The following is a 15,015-nucleotide window of genomic DNA, read 5'->3' on the forward strand; positions in this document are numbered from 1 at the left end:
TATGAGTCTGCCAATGCCATTTAAATTAACTTTTACTTGCATCATATTTACTAACATTTGTAATGTTATGTTATCAATTCTTTTGTGTAAAAATGTAAAATACACTTACAAGGGTTTAGGTATGAACTTTATGTCCTAAATACTTTTTATATATGATATTACGTTAGGCTACAAGGATAGCATGATCCAAGTCAGTTCTTATTCAAATTAAAGGGTGCTTGGAAACAAGAATAAATTTCTCCTTAACTTGATTAATGTTTATATTGGGGCCATTTGCTTACGGAACCAAGGTAATTCTTATATTTGGTTTCGTGTTATTTAGGAGTAGCTTTGTTCCCGTGAAAAAAAAGAAGACGAAGAAATTCAAGCACTTTTAATGTATGTGCCTTTTAGTCGAAAGTAAGAGAGGGGACCTTAGTACTTATAACTCAGTAAAATGCACAATCGCCTAGAATTGGATCCTCTTTAGTTAGTTATACTTGAAAAGTAATTTTGTTTTTTGAGGAGACAAAAATACCCTTCAAATATAATTAATTAGATATTCTCCGGTTCAAATAATCCTAATTCCAATCGCCTTCAACCTTCAATTAGATAAGTCAATTTATAGTGATTTAATGTTATTACATATAACAGTATAAATGATCCACATCATTTAAATTTTTTGAAGGGTATGCCAACATATTTATCACATGATATCATCTATACCATTAAATACAACATTAAATTTTGACCATAAAATGACTCATCTCCATTTCACTAACCTTGTCCCAAAATCACCCACCATCCTCTAGTGCTACTCATCATACTATAAATGGTAACAATTAATTGTAGTTTGGTATGAAACACATTCAAAGCTTTGTGTATTCAGCAAGATACAGGGAAATGGAGGAGAACGAGGACAAAAAAAAAAAAAAAAAAAAAAAAAAAGGGAAAAAAGAAAGAAGACGACGAAACCGTGAGAAAACGATGCGGACTTGATGGAATCTTATAAAATTATAACCAATCAAATAGTAAGGTAGTTAAGCTGGCATAACCCCGCTAGAAGTGAAGCTTCGTTTCCAATTGAGCTGTGCTGTTGAACCCCTTTGCAAAGAAGAAACAGCACATCTTGACACAATAGTAGTCAATCTTCTGGATCCTTCATAAGGCCAAAAATTGTAGCAAACAACAAAGAAAATTTATTGTCAATATTTGTAGTGATACGTGAAAAGGGCAACAATAATAATGCTTCAATCTTTACGTGCATCTCATCATGCTATGATTTGCAGAAGCTCTATAATTTTGTTGGAAAGATCCAAAAGATGTTTATGCATTTATGTAAATATATGTTTTATACCTTTTCTGAAATTCAACTAAAAAGACCAATTCGCCACAACAATTTGGTTTCTTAACTGGCACTTACCTATCACATCTAAAACATTTTCATGCAGGTACTAGGGCGTGCATGAAGCGGCGGAGTATCCCCACAGATCTCGTGACAGAGAACAAGCAGCTGAAAAAAAAGCTTCTTGAAATGCTTGAGCATCATCAATATCAACAACTTCCTTCAATATATAAGATCAAAATTTGAACATCCCCTCATAACTTGCATCTTCTTTTCTACCTTCAAATAATTTTTGTTACTAATCCAATGAACAGTGCAGAATCATTTTGAACTTCCATCACCACTTTTCAAGACCCATGCAGAACCTTTGGAAACACAAATATCATTCATGACCTGCAAAAAGATCATTATTATCAATAAGGTTAGCTGTAATTCACAAGGCAATAAGTGTGCAAACATAATGGAGGATAATTTTTAGTCAAGAAAAATAAATAAGTAATTGGACTCCGGAGATAATAATTATTATTATTATTAGATTTATAATGGGTCACTATTAAATTTTGATTCAATGATAATTGTTAAAACCACATCACCTTTAGAGGGACAAAAGGCTTCCTTTTAAAATATAATTCATCAAGCAAAGGAAGATGCATTTGTTGATGTCATTTTTAAGTGCCTTTTTCCACTAGTTTCAAGTAAAAGGTACAACAAATAGTTTGGAGCAAGAGCAGTTGCATTTTCTTTTTGTGCCCAAGGGGCGGGGAGGGGTGTGCACTAGTAAATTGGTAAGATTTGAGCTTGACACCTAACACAATCCACCCTCCTTCCTTTACTGCGAGCCAGGGCCCACTTGCAATTGTATGTTAGAGAACTTGTGTTCCAGTAAATTGAAAGCTAAAAGCATTAAGCCATACGATGTGACTCTCTACTTTAGCTTTTTTATTTTTTATTTCTCTAAGCAAAGTTAAGAGGGGACAACCAGAAGCTGGAACTCTACCTTCGCTTATTTGATTATGCATCCTAATCTTCCATGCATCACTATATTGTAATATGATTAAATACATATGATCAAATCCTCTTGTGTCATGATGAGAAGCATGATTCATGCAGGTGAAATCTAAGCCACACAATGTTAAAGCAGGACTTTGCCACCTACAAATATAAATAAAGTCCCCATCACAAGAGCAGATGGGTCCCCATTATGATAATGCAAGATCATGGCCATACGTAAAATAACATATTGCTGAAATATGGCTAACATGAACCACGTGTTGTTAGATGATCTCAATCCATCCTGTCAAGAACTCTCTACTCTCTAGTAATACCAACTACTGATGAAGTCAACAAATTCCTTTTCTATTTTATGATGTTGTCGTTGTTATTACTTCTACTACAACAACAATTATCATCGTCTATTTATAAGTGGAAGAAAATCAAAAGCAAATCTGAAGAAACAAAATTAACTAGTGACCTTATTATATTCATTATTGGTGATATCCCTCTTAAGAGCCAACTTGGCAGCTTCAAATACTTCTGCCTTTTTAACATGTGACCTTGCACGTAGAAGGTCAATAACAATGCCCCTGCAAGGTGACAACATTTAATGAGAAGAAGAGAAAGTCACAAATAACATTAATGCAAAGTATTTTGTACAATAATATAGGAGTACCATAAACTATTAATGCAAATTCTTTTCTACGCCAGAGGAGCATCAACACCATTTCTTTTAGCTCATAAAATTTTTGAATAAAAAGAAAAATGGCTATTTATTTTTGGTCCTTTCATGTTTATAAGCATTTCAATAACGTCTCTGAAGTTCCAATTCAAACAATAAAGTCCTTTTAACTTTATTGAGTCAGTATCAAATCATCGACAGACATTAGTGCTACATGATGTAACTTGATGATACTTTACATTCTCTGCCATACGGCTCATCAACAATGGCAGGAATATGACATGTAGATGGACCTATGACCACGCGGACTAGTAAATGCAACCAAACTCAGTTTATATAATATTTGAGCAACTTTGGAGAAATGCATGCCATTGTCACAAAACAAACAAATTGAGAGATGGAGGGTTTTAAAGAGAATAAATAAATAGATGGCTGTCGCTACTGCCAATCTCACGACCCAATTTGGCAACTACAAACTGCTTCATATATTTCCCAGATCTGCAACCACAAAACCACCACCTTTTCCTGCCACCATCTTGTTCAAGTTTGTCGCCGCAACCCATAACCCATAATCAACTCAAAGTTCACTGTCACCAACTTCTAGACTCTGATCACCCCTACAGCCTCCATCTCACACCATGAAAACCTTGAGGTAACCATGAAACTACTAGACTAATAGGCTTGCTGACCTACACCATACATAACTCACCAACCCTTTCAATTATCACTTATTTTACCTAAATTGGTTCAATAAACTTGAAGGAACTCTCTAAAAGATACATTTAAAACCAACAATGGCCAACTCAACCAGCCCATTGACTTGAATGCATGATGTGATTTGAATGTCCCGATCACATGTTCTTTCTCCTATGCATGCCACGTTATCTATTTATTGACCCAAATGACAAAGAATAAAAGTATACAACACATCATCAAGTTCCGTGACATACCGGTTATGCTGAAGCATAAATTCAAGGACTTTACTGTTCAAATTAGAATTTCGGTTAGACCTAAAAAAATTTGGACCAACAGGGAAATAAATTTCTTATGAAGTTATAGATAACAAAATTATGGTTTAGCCAAAGAAGAGATACCATGACTTATCAAAAAAAAAAAAAACATGAAATTGTGAATAACCTCAATGGATCATATTCTGGGTGTTCTGGAGATGACTTTAAGACATAAAGGTCATTAATATTTATTGCAACTTGGTTTATGATTTCCTGCAATTCTTCTGGACTATCAACACCATATGCAGCAGCAACTACCATTTTAGCATCTCGCTTTGGAAGAGTAGACAGGGAAATCGCCAATTGACGCAGGCCTTGGCATATCTGCTGGAAGCTGACAACAAATGACAATATCATTCTACAATGTATCATTGCAGCAAGTTTCCAAAAAAAAATTATCAATCTCAATCCTATGATTGACTTAATTAAAAAGCTAAAATTGCATGTGGTGCAAAATACTAGAAATATGGCCCATGGAAAATTTTATGATAGGCAACTTTGGATAATAGCATGACTAAAAGCATCAAGATAATACATCTACAGCATTTCAGAGGAAATCATGTTGACAAATAAAGTAACATTAAACACGGTGGGAAAACAATATATGAATGACTTTGGCGTTCGCAAGTTTACCTGGCTCCGTAACCCCCCAGAATCAAGGTTCAGGTTTGAAACTATTAAAATATGCAACTTCGTATTCTTAATTAGTCAACTAACACCACCAAATTATCTACAAGTAAAAGCACTATAATGCCACAACTACAGTAGAGCTGCCCACAAAACTACTTTGCACCGCCTTGCTATCCAAGCAATACCCAACAGACATAAAACAAAATCAACAATGGACTCTTAAGACTTTCTGAAAATCCTAAAACAAGCTTAATTATGGAAAGTACCCCTCCCAGCAGAGAACTAAAGGCACAGCTAAAATTAATAAATGTAAATTATGTACATCCGTCTAATGAGTGCAAAACAGTAGTTTCTTAAAATTTCCACTCAAATTAGTAAGTATTTCAACCCTAAAATACTCTTGAGAGGACCTTAAGAACCATAAAAGCATCTGGACGTCACAGCAAGCCCTAGAGAAGCAAAATACTTTTAACAAACCTTTACTTGCCCAAACTGATATCATATAGAAAACCTGCTAGATGCTTTTCTGGCTGCATCAAACAGTTAAGGAAAACCCCGACGAAAGAAACTCAAAGCAGCATCATCATATAGGTACAAAAGGATATATATACATGGAAAAAGAATTGTCAAAAGTCTGTTGCTCATGCACAACTATGTTCAATATAACTATTACTGGACAAAAATTGTGGACTAGTTAGGGCCTAAAAAGGGTTGATGTTGAACATTAAAATAGATAAATCAACAATTATAGTCAAGCGTCTATAGTGTGGGAAATTGTGACAAAATCAAAGCTCCAAAAGTCCTACCTGCAAACCTTGTGAGTTTGAAAAACTTTTGGCAGGACCCTTGGTAGAGCTTCTCGAGTTTCTTCTGACATGGTCTTCCTCCCACTAGATACTCTACTTGAATTTTTTGTAACACTTTTATCGGAGCTCACAGTTTTTCCAGGCGTACCAGTCATAATAGGCTTTAAGACAGCATTCTTTTCCCGAAGCCCACCTCTTTTACCTCCAATACAACCATATAACTTGCTTTCAATGTTGTTCCAAATCTCTTTTTGCGCATCAACAATTTCTGGATAGAGTTTTATAAATGAAGCATCAGCAGGCTCTTTCAATTTCCAACCATTAAATTTAGGGGAAGATTTTTTGAAGGCGAGAGCATCCAGGAAGACGTTCATTGTTTTCTTAAGAATTGTTGGGATATCTGATTGTAAAATTACTGTATTCTTGCTGAATAAAAGAAGGACATAATCCCTAGCTAAGGATGATTGACCACCCTCTGGAATTAGCAATGGACTTTTTGGAGCCCAAAGGCCCTGTACCAGTAAAGCATGCTTCTGAAGGACTTGCAAAAATTCTTCATTGGAGTAGTCTTGAGCAAAGTGTTTCAGAAATGTGAATCGGTGAACTGGAGGTCCCTATTAAGAAAAGCTCCAAATTAACCAAACAGAAAAATCAGAAATAAATGCTCAAAAACAATTATGCAAATAGTCTAGTAGTCCTTGCTTCAAAATTCTTCATATAATATGTGCACAAGTGTAGAGAAAAAAAAAAAGGAGTTCAAGAATGACCTATCTTTATTTTGAGTTTTACATTAAAGAGCCTTGCTAGACAGAGAATGCAACCTATGCAGTGTGAACCTAGGATACAGAATTTGCCCACATAGGTAGCTAATTGCCTGGAATTCAAGAATAACACCTTTTGTGTGGAGTTAGTCAAATTTGTGATTTTGGCTGAGTTAAGTGCGAATTTGACCACAAATTCCTTTTCTAATTAAGTTTCATTAAAAAAAATTGTATAGCGTGGGTATCAGGGTTTGACCACAAACCAAAAGATTGGAGAATTGGAATTATTGCCATTGAGGTACTTTATTTCTTTTGACAAGGGTATGACAGTTAGTTACATGTATTTCAGGCTAATGCAACAAAATTATGTTAATAACTTATGCAATATAAATGCATAGACACTCTCATAACACTCTCAACCTTATGATAATTTGGAAGTCACTGCTCTAGCGCTCTCGCTCTGTAAATTTATACCCTGGGAGTGAACCATAAAATGATGAGTGACAAATGCAAAAGTCCCTACACCATTGACCTACAGGAAAGCTCCAACTATTCACTATGTGCAGGGCCATACATGTGCATTCACAAATTCTCACACATGCACAGGCATCACCAACTTCTTTTCGAGTGCCATTATATGCTCATCACATAATTCAAAGTTAAGTGAATTAAAACAAACCTCACAGAGCAGTTTCTTGATGCGTTCTTCCAGAGGCAGTGTGTGCAAAAACCTGAAACATTATCCATTAACATTTTTAAAAATCTACCAACCAAATAAAAAATGAATTTTATACTTCAACAAGAAAACGTGAACTTGAGCGGCTGCATGTCAAAAATGGAACTAATATTATGTCCCCTTCGGTCTTTGCTGTGCCCAGCCTTGCTAATTAAAATACACAAACAATATATTTGTTTATTATTTACTTATTTATGTGGTAATACATTAATTATCTAGATGTTTTGTTTTTTGTGTTTATTTCTTTGCTATGTGAATGGAAATTGGAGCACTTCAAGCGCACTCAAGTGTGAGTTAATTATATTAATTCCTTCGAAGCAGGTGCATGTCAGAAATGGAATTGAAAAACAAAGCAGAATGAGGAGAAGGTAATATAATATTATTTGTCTGTATACTAGCTTGCCCAACAATTTCTTACATCAATATAAAGATCGCACAAGAAGCCATCAAACCATTCATCACGCAGAATATAATTGCCTTGTCCAATATTAACTAATATACACTTAAGAGGAACCCAATAAATTGAAATTTGTAAGATAACCACTCGCACTTGAGTGCTGCAACATTTACCAAACTATCCGAAAGGAATGAACAAATCGAAATTAAGAGATACATACACCTAGATTGCCTTGACATGAGTCAGAACTAAATGATAAGGATCTGAGTACCTTCTTGAAGGACCTTTGGGTTTAATGTTGTTAGGTGCCCCGGGACAGAAGGAGTCAACATAGTCAAACCTTCAAACAAGAATAATAATGAAGAAAAAAAAGAGTAAAATGATCTGCATAATTGCTTTAAATAAAGAGTCCAGAATTTGGTAAATAAATGGAGATGTTCAAATAAACAGTGAGGATTGCAAGATGAGATGATATGTATCAATAAGAAAATAAAAGCCATACGGATTCATCATAAATTGTATAGGAGAGCTTTTTTGTGCCACCATTCTTTGTAAATATCTGGCAGAGAAATCACTCTCTGAACTATGGTACTTGAGAGGAACCCAAGGCTGCAAAAAGAAAAGAAAAGAACAAAATATTTAAATGAGGATCCTAATTAATTCTCAGTTTGCAGCACAACAGACAAAACCGGAAGAATTAAAGCACTGGAATAGAGCAGGCAGCTGTTTGAAGATAGAAAGGTGACTAGTTCTTACAATATCTCCCAATGATGGACTAAATTTTTTTTTTAGTATAATCGAAATACTATTAAAAATGTAAGGCGCCCCCAAGTACAAGAGAAAACACCTAGCGAAAAGGAGAAAAAAGAGCAAGGAAACCATGATGGACTAAATAAAACAAAAGATAAAATAAAAACAAAAAATAACTTGGCAGAGTTCTACTGCTTCTTAGTTTCTAGACAAACCAAGTATCTGAGTACAACAAAAATATATCAATCCAGAAAACAACCTGATTCACATAAACACAGCAGTATCTCTTATGATTAATTTCATGCAAAGGGCAAGAAACTATAACAGATAGCCTGAAAGGTCAAAGCAAACAATAGATAGAAATAAAGCCACGACATATGACATAAAATGCCGTGAACATATAATTAATCTGTTAATAGGTTCACTTTATTCCTACTAAGCTGCATATTTTACTTGTTCTTTCTGTATTTAATTAGAGCACTTTGGATGTTCACTATTTAAACCACTAGTGAAAACATTAAATAAGGAAACATGTAGACATACACACATTTTAGGGTAAAGGTTTGAAAAGAATGGAACAATCACACTCCAAAATTCAAAAAACAACACGGTGCCTGGGGCCATGGGGAACCCGGGGGGAGCCTCCTCCCCCAGAAAAAAACTACCAAATATCAACTGTTATATTCCATGGTCAAGTTTTACACCTCTTCATCATCAGTTTTCTTCTCAGTTGAAGGCTCCAGCCGCTTGTTCTGAACCAATGAAAACAAATTAATAAATGAATACGAAACAATTGAAAAGCAAGCAGAAGAAGTAAATACCTCAATAGAACTCGACAGGCAACCAAATTTGATTCAATGAAATGGAGTTAGACTCCCACCACCCCAAAAGAAAGTTTTTTTTAAAAAAGGAGGATAATAATACTACTGCTAACAATATATAAAAGCACTGATGCTTAGTCCCAATCTCATATCAGCTATTGTACGTTAAAATAATTTAAGCTTTATCTTTAACTAGAAGAAAACCACAGAAGCTGAGCTTTTCAATTATTAATTGATTATAGATGTCAGAGTACATTTTAGACTCTACACATGGATATGCTTGAGGAGTACCTACTATAAACACGATCAGATCCATGCACTTATATTCTTCTCCAATAGAGGACTACAGGACAGTAGCATATGTCAAATAAAAGAAAATCACCTGCTTCTTAGATGGACCAACAGATTTTTCTTCAGACGATTCTTCCAATTTAACTGTAGCTTCTGCGTTAACTGCAACATTGTTCTTCCTTTTTGAGCGACCAGACTTCAGATGTTCCAATGATGGCCGGAGCTGCACAACTGCATGAATTGTATTCAGGTGTAACTGCACAGTGAAGAAGCGGAGAAAACCTCTTAAAATGCTAAATTATGATTGGGAGCTCTGAGAGAAAGGAAAAGAGGGGATAGAAACTATCATCAGGGAAAGCGGATGAGAAGAAAGAATAAGATGTTTTCTCATGTTGCTTGGGTGTTCATATCAGAAAAGCGAGGAAAGAAACTTAAAAACAAATGATACCATTATACTTTCTCTTAGTTATCTCTTTTCTTCAATCAATCTAAGGGTAAATTGGTCATTACAATAGAATTCATCAAACCACTTTCCTAACACCAAATCCTCACCCCACTTTTAGGAGGATTATAAAGTGGTCCAATGAAGGAGAGGAGCTCTCCCTTCCTCACTTTCTTTATACATCCAAACCTGACGTTTGAAGTTTTATACTCCCCAAATTCTCTTAAGGGGAACTATGCAACTAATATATGAGTTAAAAATCAAAGAAATTACTTTCAAGCAACATGGGATTAAGGAATGATAAAACTTTGGGGAAAGTACACCAAACTACCACCCCATTGTCCCTCCCAAATATATATATATATATATATATATATATATATATATATATATATATATATATATATATATTGATCAAGTCAATGTGCCCCCCAAACTACCAAATTTGTCAATGTCCCACCAATGATAAAAATACCCTTCATAATTTTTTTTTATAAAAAAATAAAATAAAAAATAAAAAATAAAATCTTAAAATTATATTTAAAATAAAAAGGAGGTTTTAGGGAGCCATAATTTTTTAATAAAGACATCACCCCCGTGATTCAGCAGTAAGCAGACCTTCCTGGGACTGATGTTCCCCTAGAAAGCACCTAAATGACAAGTAGAACTACTTGTGATGCAGATCTTGGAAAAAGGGGCTGGTTGACCTAAACATTAGTGACCAAGTGATGAAACATACCAGCATATCTACCGATAATAGTTTATGTAAATTCGGCCACATTCATAGCATAAACAGAGTACGTTAAACCTCAGAAAACAATATATGCATACCTTATTACCCATCAGAACACCAATAGCATAGCCAGTTGCGCGTGGCACCTTCCATGATGATGACAAAGTCTAAAGAGAAACCAAGAAATATGAGTTCTTGTTACATAAACAAATTTGAATGCAAAAGGCTAGATTACAAGGATATCAAAGCCCCAACAAATGTAGTTTTCCAATTAAAAGAATAATGATCAGTAAAAACAAAGCAATAATCTTAACAGAAGTCGTAATTGAGCTCCAAAACTTGTGGACTAACTATACTGGACAATAGTGAAGAGGAGATGGACCATGTCCTTATCACCTTAATACTTGGGATACCACCACCGTTTCAAAAGTAGGACTGGAAGAGTCAATCATCAATGACTTCCCATATCAGGCAAAAGTGCAAACCTATGAAGAAGTACAAATAGTGGCACAAACAATAATATTGTTTCATAAAGTGGACTAAGTTTTGTACACTGATCTCTGAGGGAGGGTTGGGTATTAGGAACTTGCTAAGCTTTAATCATGCTCTCCTAAGTAAATGGATTTGGGGCTATAGACTTAAGAGAGAGGCTTAGTGGAGGGTGGTGATGGACTCTAAATATGGAAGTGCATGGGGAAGTTGGTGTTCTAGGAAGCCCATCGAGGTGTATGGGGTGGGTTTATGGAAGAATAGTAGGAGGGAATGGGGAATGTTTTAAAGTCATACTAGATTTGAGGTGGGAGATCATTCTATGGTTAGTTTCTGGCATAATCTTTAGTGTGAGGATGCAACCCTTAAGGATGCTTTTGTTGTGACTCATGGAATTTTCTAGAGGTGCCATTCAGTGGAACGTGAGCTACTAGAGAGGATCATGAGTGGGAGGTGGAAGCCTTTGCCACATTTTTCAGAGTGTTGTATTTAGCGAAAGTGAAATGGGAAGGGAAGGACAAGTTGTGGTGGGTCCCTTCCAAAAAGGGATTGTTTGGTGGTAAATCCTTCTACAGTGTCATGGGTTGTCATGATGGTGTCCGTTTCCCTTGGAAAAGTGTTTGGCATACTAAAATTCTGTTGAGAGTGGCCTTTTTAGTTGGTCGGCAACCTTAGGAAAGATTCTTACCATGGATAATCTCCAAATGCGGTACATTATTGTGGTTGATTGATATTGTTTATGTAAAAGGAATGGGGAGTCTGTAAACCATCTTTTGCTTCATTGTGAAGTTGCTTGTGCTATTTGGAATGTTTTCTTTAGTCAATTCGGGTTGTCTTGGGTCATGCCAAGATGAGTAGTCGATGGTGCCTTCGTGCCTTTTGGTGTCTATGGAGGGAAAAGAATAATAAAAGTTTTGAGAACTATGTGAGGACTTTGAAGAAAATTAAGTCGTTATTTTTCAACACATCGTATCTTTGGTGATTAATTTTTCAACACATCGTATCTTTGGTGCCTTCGTTCTCTTTTGGTGATTAATTATCATGATTTTCTAGTTCTTCTTGCCCCTACTAGCTAGGTGGTTTCTCTTTTATACTTCTTGTGTGCTTGAAGGCGATTTACACTTCTATTCATATTTGAATTACTTATCAAAAGATATCCGCCTAAATGGGAAAAGAAGGATCAAACTTGTCAAGTACATCAATTCAACTCTTAACAGGTCCAAATTCCAATTCCTTCATATGACTGTTTCAATTAAAAACCAGATTAGAACCTTAACGGCTGGTTGAACCAATCGACCATGAGTTGAATGGTCATCAAGCCATACAGCTCACTGTGATAAGCATAAATGAAACCACTATTTAATATGCCCAAAACACGTTATAAAGGAATGGATATGCAAACTTTACAACTAGACCTACTTGATGTTTTGTGCAAGGTATTATGCAAAATCTATTGGCAAAAAAAAAAACGTAAATGCTACAACTAGAACTCGAAACCTCTATAATCATTTCAACCACTTTAATCATTATATCAAAACCTCCCCTAACATTAATGTCTTCACTTCAATCTGATAACAATACTATCTAATATTTACGATAAGATCAGACCCTGGTCGAACCTCGGTCAGACCTCTAACTTTTAAAGTCCACTCAAACAGCCCGGTCTTTAAAATCAGGAATACCACCAAGTAAAAGAGAACTTCGGCGCAAAAGTGGAACACTGTGAGAGTGCCTACTAGGAGTACACAATAAGGAACCCAATCTATCCACCAGAAGAAGACAAAGCTAGCACAGCTTAGTATTACTAGTAATGAAATTTGTGTCATGCCCCAAAACCAAGTTTCTTAACTTCCATAAACTTCCAGTCTAATTACACATGCAAAATAACCAAATTCGCAAATAAACCAGACTTTTGATTGAAATGCTATACTACATATAACCATGTTTTCATTATATTAGTATTTCTGGCTACTTAAACAAAAATTTAACATAAAGAGATGCTCCATTTAACATCAGAATTAGAAACAGACCTGCTTCGTCATCCTCAGCCGGTCACCGAAATCTTGGTCATAATTCTTGGAATCAACATCAAGAGCCAAATCAACTTCCACTTGTTCACTCACAGGTTTCACCCTAACCTACAAAAACAAAGCAAACTCATAACTCCCTACTTTCCTTTAAAAATAAAATTAACAAGCAATATGCTGGAGTGGTAAGAAATCACGCACCTCTTCGCAACGATCATCCAATTCGTACGGACGCCAGGACGGTCTCAGTGGATATTGCAGAACATACAGCTGAAAACAAACTTCAAGAAAATTACAAAAACACCAACCCGCAAACAATTTCGTACACACAAGTGAGATATGAAAATAAGTACACAGACCTTAGCGTCGTCATCGAAGGAAGGATTAAAGAAGACGTCGATTTCGCGAACAACGACGTCGTCTTCATCCATGGGATCATCTTCAACAATTGGATCGTCTTCCTTTGATTCTACCTTGGCTTCGGTATCCCTTTTTACGGCGCCATTCGAAGCCAAGGAGGCTTCGGCCTCAGCGCCAATTGCTTCTTCTTCTTCCTTCTTAGTCGTAGTGGCGGCATCGACTTCGAGGAGTTCTGGTTTTGGTACGGACTCTTGGGGCTCCGGTTTCAAGCTCGGTTCGGATTTCGGTTTCGGTTTCGGCTTGAGGGATTTCGGCGCGAATCTTGAGATACGAGAGGGAACATGGTCCGGCGCGTCTATGTCGTCCAGGTCCATGCTCGAAATCTCTGTGTCCCCACGACTCTCTTTCTCTCGCTGTGGCCTGAACGGTGAGTTGCGTCGCTGGTGAGGTTTTAGAGGCGGCGAGTAAGGTTTTTGAGAACTCTCTCTCACAGTTAATTGCTTTTATTTTTGTGTTAATAAGTAAGGATCCGGGCTTATGTGCTGTTATCACGTTAATTGCTTTTATTTTTGTGTTAATAAGTAAGGATCCGGGCTTATGTGCTGTTATCACGTTAATTGCTTTTATTTTTGTGTTAATAAGTAAGGATTCGGCTTAAGTGCTGTTATCACATTAATTACTTTTATTTTTGTGTTAATAAGTAAAGATTCGGCTTAAGTGATGTAGTTAAAAACTACACCACCGTGCTGTTAAAACAATCACGGTTGGGATTAAATAGAATAAAAAAAATAACAATCAACCGTTGAGATTTAACCAAAAAAAAAACTAGAGGAGAAGGAATACTGCTTCTAGTAGTCTGTACGAAGGGAGTTGGGTGCTTTTAGCAGACACTTGAAGGGCTTGTGAGTAGGGGACAATCTTGTCTTGTGGTAAAACTTGTTGGAAAACGGATTATAATTGTTTCCAAAGTTTTGGGAGATACTTTGTTCCTTGTAAATTTTGAACATGCGTGGTATAAAGCATTATTTCCCAACCCAGCCTGAATCATACAGACTAGGAACAGTATTTCCCAACCAATCTTCTCTCTTTAATCTCTTCCTTCAAAATCCATCCTCAAATCATCACCAAAATGAACACAATAACACCCGCCACAACCGAACGAGAGAAAACAAAATAAAATAAAAACAAAAAATTTATCTACCTTCTTTCTCCTCTGCACCTTCTTCTTCTTCTCTCTGATTGACCTTTTGGAGTGTAGTACTGGGTTAATGAGTTTTTTTTATGTGAATTGGGACTCCCTGCAATTGATGAATTGAGAATGGGTAGATCTCCAGGTTCGGGCAGCTTTGCGAAGAAGCCCTTGAAAGATTTTATGAATCAGTTCTCTCCTCTCCTTCCCAATTTGAGCAAGGGACTGACATGGAATTCCAGCAATTGAGAGGAACGTGCATAGAGGCAGAAAAAGAAAATGGGTTATGCAAAAAAAAAAAAAATTTGTTAAATCGCAACCGTTGATTTTTTTTTGTTTTTATTATATTTAATCCCAACCATATGTTGTTTTAACAGCACGGTGCCGCAGTTTTACAACACCTAAGCCGGATCCAAGAAGGGAAATACTAGACATCTCAAGACTTTTTTTCTAAAAATTGTTCATAAATGATGTGTCATCATCCTATGAGTTGGTGACACATTTATCAAAATAATAAATCTCATAAGAAATAAACATATCATTTGAAAACTAATTTTTAAGAGGAAAATTTGAG

At 35.9% G+C, this 15,015-nt stretch overlaps 1 protein-coding gene across 1 annotated transcript; it reads right to left on the reverse strand.

Annotated features, from left to right (window-relative positions):
* Positions 1–906: 906 nt before the first annotated feature.
* Positions 907–13,760, reverse strand: LOC132187066 (uncharacterized). The gene is made up of 14 exons (XM_059601218.2): positions 13,252–13,760; positions 13,094–13,162; positions 12,896–13,003; positions 10,475–10,543; positions 9,293–9,457; positions 8,794–8,841; positions 7,842–7,948; positions 7,611–7,679; positions 6,886–6,937; positions 5,446–6,059; positions 4,137–4,343; positions 2,796–2,907; positions 1,403–1,717; positions 907–1,138 (listed from the first exon to the last, which is right to left on the reverse strand). Exons 1-13 carry the CDS (start codon positions 13,624–13,626, stop codon positions 1,646–1,648), a joined length of 2,067 nt encoding a protein of 688 aa, XP_059457201.2. The 5' UTR covers positions 13,627–13,760; the 3' UTR covers positions 907–1,138; positions 1,403–1,645.
* Between the last annotated feature and the right edge of the window lie 1,255 nt (positions 13,761–15,015).

The sequence above is a fragment of the Corylus avellana genome, chromosome 6, assembly GCF_965113065.1.
Source record: "Corylus avellana chromosome 6, dhCorAvel1.hap1.2, whole genome shotgun sequence".
In the NCBI taxonomy this organism is placed as follows: domain Eukaryota; kingdom Viridiplantae; phylum Streptophyta; class Magnoliopsida; order Fagales; family Betulaceae; genus Corylus; species Corylus avellana.